Source organism: Cetorhinus maximus, chromosome 2 (genome assembly GCF_964194155.1).
Source record: "Cetorhinus maximus chromosome 2, sCetMax3.hap1.1, whole genome shotgun sequence".
NCBI classification, from domain to species: Eukaryota; Metazoa; Chordata; class Chondrichthyes; order Lamniformes; family Cetorhinidae; genus Cetorhinus; species Cetorhinus maximus.
The window spans coordinates 195321972-195327971 of NC_135880.1; the positions used below are offsets into that span (position 1 = coordinate 195321972).

The 6000-nt window shown below is 38.4% G+C and overlaps 1 protein-coding gene across 1 annotated transcript in view; it reads left to right on the plus strand.

Annotated features, from left to right (window-relative positions):
- Window positions 1-4462, plus strand: part of LOC144668940 (high affinity cGMP-specific 3',5'-cyclic phosphodiesterase 9A-like) — a 93184-nt gene extending 88722 nt beyond the window's left edge. The window contains exons 18-19 of the mRNA XM_078531435.1: window positions 1222-1277; window positions 3099-4462. Of these exons, the coding sequence (XP_078387561.1) occupies window positions 1222-1269 (48 nt within the window). The 3' untranslated portion in view covers window positions 1270-1277; window positions 3099-4462. The remainder of the gene's footprint in view (window positions 1-1221; window positions 1278-3098) is intronic.
- The last annotated feature ends 1538 nt before the right edge of the window (window positions 4463-6000 follow it).

Consider the following 6000-nt stretch of genomic DNA (forward strand, 5'->3'; position numbering starts at 1 on the left):
GTAGATGAAGACCAGTGATTCCAGTCCATCCTACAAGTAGGATGCAGCTGACTAAAAATACAATGGTACTACCTCTATCTGACCACCCCATACACGCCTTATACTACACTTCACTAAACTCCTTTGAGAAATCAGAACCACGGACATCAATCCTCCTTGTTATTTCATCAAATAGCTCTGTTACTGCATCAATGAATGGAATGTACACACTGTGCACCTGGAAGTGCTTTGTTCCTATAGCAACCATCCATCAACACTTTCCTAAAAACATAAATTATGCCTTATTTATATCCCAACATCCCCTAATCTGTCTCCTCTATGTCAGTTTGTTCCTCAGTTTTTAACCTCTATAATCACACTATTAATAGTGTGTCCATCATGTATTAATGAAGATTGATGAATCCCTTTATAATTCAATGTCCTCTCCTGGTAAACTCTTTTCTCCTGTATGGTCTCATGAGGCTACGGGAAACTTTGGTGGATCTTTTCCTAAACCTCTACCAATAACACAATTGACTGACTACTGGGAACCCCCAGAGAGATCTTGCTATCCATTTTTCTTTCTCCTTCTCTTCCACCCTTTGCAAACGTAAAAGCCCATTTTCCCCACTTGTCACCACCGCTTGAATTGAGTCTAGGATGAAAAACTCTGTGGGTTGCCTCTTCAAGCTCACTCCCTCCATCCATGACATTCTGCGTTGGCCTCACTCATGTTTTCTATTGTTCTCTCTTTCTGAAGGGATGGGGTTTTACTATAACTTTGTCTAATAAAATAAAGACAAGCATTAAACTGAGTGGAGTATCAAGAGGGCAAGCTTCCAACAAAAAGCCAGTCATGCCAACTTGCCAAACCCAAGCAGATGTGAAACATCCTCCTCTGACCCCCTCCTCACCCATCAAGTAGGCATCTAAGATTTGCCCATTCTGGTGGGGCTGCCTGGCAGAAATGTTACAACTAGCTGACTCCACCTAATGCTCAGATTCTCTGATGGAGCAGAGGCCAGTGTCACATCAGGATTCCCATGCTTAGAGCGTCAGAAGGGGTCCTAGGGATTTTGACCCAAAGTTCATTTTTGTGGGGCATTTTCCAGCCCACTATAGATACTCTTTAAGATGAAGGCTATAATAAAAAATGTGATCTTTTAATTTTAAACCCCAGTGTTCAAGAAGCATTGCAACACCACATTGTCCACAATAATTTTTTTTTTTTAACTTTACAAGTTGAGGAAGAAAACAGAAAATATCCCCCTTGGATGGAAGAAGAAATAATTTTCTGAGTAAGTAGGTTTTGAAGAACTCTCACTCTTTCAACAGTCTTGGAGTTGTGCTACAAAACAACCAGAAACCAAATATGGATGAGAAAATATTAAAGGATTTTAAATGTTTTTATCTTAAAGCATTTGAAATTGCTTTTCAACTAGAATTATTAGATAGCCAATGGGAATATCATCAACATTGATATTATGGGAACATGGAAAGATAGACAAGAGGTTGAGCTAAGAATGGTCAACAGCGGTTGGCCTGTTAAGTTGAAAGCAGCTGTAAATGAGAAGGAATGACATAATAACTATCGGCAAGGTGGAGGTAACATCAAAAGGAGAAATAGCACCAATGGGGATTATTAATGATGATAGTGACAGAATAATAACTAGGAATTGCTGTCAACATCAGCTGAAGTTGAACATATGTAGTAAGAGAGCTGAAAGTGATGCTGCAGGAAAATATATCTGAATCAGAGATGTGAAAGGACAATGTGCAACATATTGCATCACACAGTTTGTGTAAATATTTTGTGAAAGAACTATCCAATTTTATCTCACTCCCCTGCTTCTTCCTCATAACCCTATAAATTTTCCTTTTCAAGTATAAAGCATTCTGAATTCAATGGCATTATCATTGCTGAATCCCCCACTATTGACATTCTGGGGGTTACCATTGACCAGAAACTGAAATGGACTAGCCATATGAATACTCTGGCTATAAGAACAGGTTAGAGGCTAGGAATTCTTAGGTGAGTAACTCATCTCGTGACTCTCCAAAGACTGTCCATCATCTACAAGGCACAAGTCAGGAGTGTGATGAAATACTCTCCACTTGCCTGGATGAGTGCAGCCCCAACAACACTCAAGAAGCTTGACACCATCCAGGACAAAGCAGCCCGTTAGATTGGCACCCCATTCTCAAACATTCACTCCCTCCACCACCAACGCACAGTGGCAGCATCTACAGTGTGTACCATCTACAAGATGCAATGCAGGAACTCACCAAGGCTCCATAACCATCACCATCTAGAAGGACAAGGGCAGCAGACACATGGGAACAGCACCACCTGGAAGTTCCCTTCCAAGCAATTCACCATCCTGACTTGGAAATATATTGCCATTTCTTCACTGTTGCCTGGTTAAAATCCTGGAACTCCCTCCCTAACAGCACTGTGTGTGTACCTACACCACATGGACTGCATGAAGGTAGCTGATCACCACCTTCTCAAGGCAACTAGGGATGGGCAATAAATGCTGGTCTAGCCATATCCTATAAATGAATAAAAAAAACTTCAATTCCTTTTTTGAAGTTACTGCAAATATGTAATGTTCATACGTTTAACCTAAGGACATGACTTTTCTAATAAATGGCTCAGTTAGTAAATGTACTGCTGATGTTTTACTGAGTCACGCAGCCTGGAAAGTCCCAGGTATGGTGGCCAGTTACTTAAGCTTGGTTGCAGTGTTAGTAGGTCTCAGTGCCCCTGCACTAGGGAGAGAAATAAATCATTCTGAATTCCTGTTCCTGATCAGTGCGTCCTGCTGGGAATACTGGGTTTGTACAGGTGTTGGATTTGATTTAGCTGTGATGACCCACAGTTGTATAGTCTGCTGCACTTGCTGTATCGGATCACGCATAAAAATTGGTCATTGGGCAAACTTCCAAAGGCTGGTCAGCACTCAATGAACCATACCTCAGCAAAAATGTCAGGATTCTCAGCAAAGGATGAAGAGGGGTTAAAAATAATCAAAGGATGAGTAACAAAGGGCTTACTTTTGTTTCTTTAACGAAAAAATTAATAGCCTTATGTTAAAAAGAAAATATTTTCATTACAGGATTACAAACTACAGTTACTACTCTGGGTCCAACAATATTTAACTTGAAGAAAATGTTGGCTGATTATAATGCTATAACATTTAACAAGTTGAGTAAATTTACATCAATTTGTCCTTAACCTCCATTAATAAGCATTCAAAGATAACCGTCAGTGTCACAAGTAAATCCAAGTCCTTCCAGTGAACAGCACCATTTATGTTTATAACGCTGGGAATATGTAAACACTTTCGCACTAAATGTTTTAGAACCTGTTTAGTTCTTATATAACTGATCAGATTTAATTAATTTTTTTCTAAAACCTTTGTAACATTGGAAAGAACAATTTATGAAATTTTTACTAATTTCGCAACAAAGAATTCACCCTTTTTAATTCAAGGCCATTGGAAAAGTATTTGCCACTGGAGTGTATCCCCTAACATGGATTCTCCAGTTAAATATTCATGGGAACACTGGCATTTAAAACCAAAATACGATACGGCTATCTTGTCAGTTGAAGAAACCACCCTGTTCCCCTTACCATCCATCATTCCAACAAGCAGCAACACCATTATCCACAACTCCTGGAGCACTGCGTTGTGCCAAGACACAACCAATTGTGCTAAATCTATACCATGTCCTCAAAATTGTCATAGACGCTTTAATCACAGAAAATGGTTCAGGTTTAAGGACTAAGAACATTCAGGAAGAATTTGTGTTTTTTAAAAGACACTGTCTTTTAAAGGGTTAATGCAAGGACTCTGGTTGCTGCTGTTCCTGGAAAAGATAGTATTTTACAAGAAAAGGTAATTAAGCAGTTTTAAAGAAGCTGGAAACCTCTTGACCCCGGTGAACTGTTTACAAAAGGGTCACATGGTGGTTTATGGCTTTGGGCAAAAAACATGCCTGGAGAACTGTTTTAAAAGCTGGTAGGTTGTTTTGCTTTCGGGAAACAAGGAGGATTAACTGCTTGGGTAAAGAAGACAACAGCTCCTGAAGCTCCAACCCAGTTGAAAGAAAAAAGTGATTGGAAGTTGCTCCGAAGTCACTCTACATTCTGGAATTGACTGACAGCAAGTTTTCCTCAAAGTCTGCCTGAAAAGAAGTGCAAGAGCCATCAACTGTTTCGCAGACCAGTGCTGAGAGAGAAACCATATAACCCAGATACCATTTAAAGGATTCCATCAGCTATCATTTTCCCTCAAACCATTGACTTTAAATCTTTTGGCAGAATTCCTCTATTTTATTTTATTACTCTTTTGATGTGTGTATGTGAGTTAAGTTATTTAGATTAATTATTATACTTTCACATTTCATACTTTATGTTAATAAGCTTTGCCTTCTACTTGACATGTCTGGTTTTATAATAAACTAATAATTTTGTTGTTTAATAATGAAATCTGGGCATTGAGTGGTCATTTTGAGATTCACAGGTAAAGCACATATTTGGCCATACAGCTAGCTGCAGAAATCATTTAAATATATGTTGTGAGCCGTGGAGTAGTGGAACCAGAGACAGACTGTGCACTCCTCCCATCTCAGTCGTAACAAAGTTTTCTTTCTCATTCCTGAGACTGACAGACCAACTGGATTAACCAGATTAACTGGATTAACCTCAAACTCGGTAAATAAGAAGCACATTTTCTGTAACAGTTACACTTAAAAAGACATTCTATAAAATCAACTATCGAACAACTAAAAATCACAGCCAGTGACACACCCCCAAAGCAGTAGTTTATTCACTACTATTTCTCACTGTTTAAAGACTAATCAACCCATCTATATAGATGATTAATTTATGGTATATTCGATTTGTTTTAATTTTAAATGTGACTGTCACATTTACAGAAACATTACATTAAAGAGGTTATCATATAATAAAACTGGTAATGTTGTAAATCAAAGATGTGTCTTGTTCTGAACACTGCCCTCATCATACGTCACTCTGCAAACCATTTAAGATTATTCCACAAATAGTAATCATCTGATCTGATCTGACTGAAAATTACTTGTAATTTTTTTAAACTGAAAGCACAGTATATTTTGTTACAATCTCCATAGAGACTGATAACATTTAATAAGGAATTCGAACTTCCAGTTAATTACTGAAAGAAGGACACATCAAGATTTCACGTTTTAAAACTTTTACTGTAATAAGTAACTAAAAGCACTATGGCTGATCATTATTTTCTTTTTATAGGCAACTTATACTTTAAACTACAAAGAGGAATGTTCCCCTTTTATACTTATCGCACATCGCACTCTCCGCAGAATTACAGTCCTTAAAGCAAATAGTCGACAGTTACTCCCAGCTTCCAATGGGTTTCCACATTCCCACTTCTCAGAGTAGTAACTTCGAGTGACCATCACAAGGTACTTTGCTCAGTTTTCGGAGAGTTTCTTAAATCCACCACCAGCAATAAAGCCTGTTCCAATGTCTCCTCCTCCCTAGTCATGCCAGAACAAATCTCCTGGAATCCATAGATGGCTGCAGGATACAAGACTTCAACTAGAGACTGTGTTCCTCCCAAGTCTAGCTGTAATAGCTCACAAAGCCAAGCAGCCTCTTCTCTCTGCTGACCACTCAGAACTTCTGCTATCTCCTGTGATATTCATTCATTTGGAGGTGTTATGGCATGGCTGATGGTAACTGCCGAGCTGCCCAAATCCCAAAGGGAAACTTGAAACAGCTGCCAAAATGGTTTTTGCAATTTGTATAGTATGAGGAGAGGTTCCGAAATCAGGAAATGATGTCTCTAACTACTTGTGATGATTTTATAGTAGAGTAAACATTTATTTTAAAAAGTCTTAAAAAAAACAAAACACAATTACACTTAAACACAAGAATAGCTACACACAATAAACAGTACTTTAAAAAAACAGTTCCACAAGATCTTAACTACCCTCAGAGCTAATCTTCCCCTT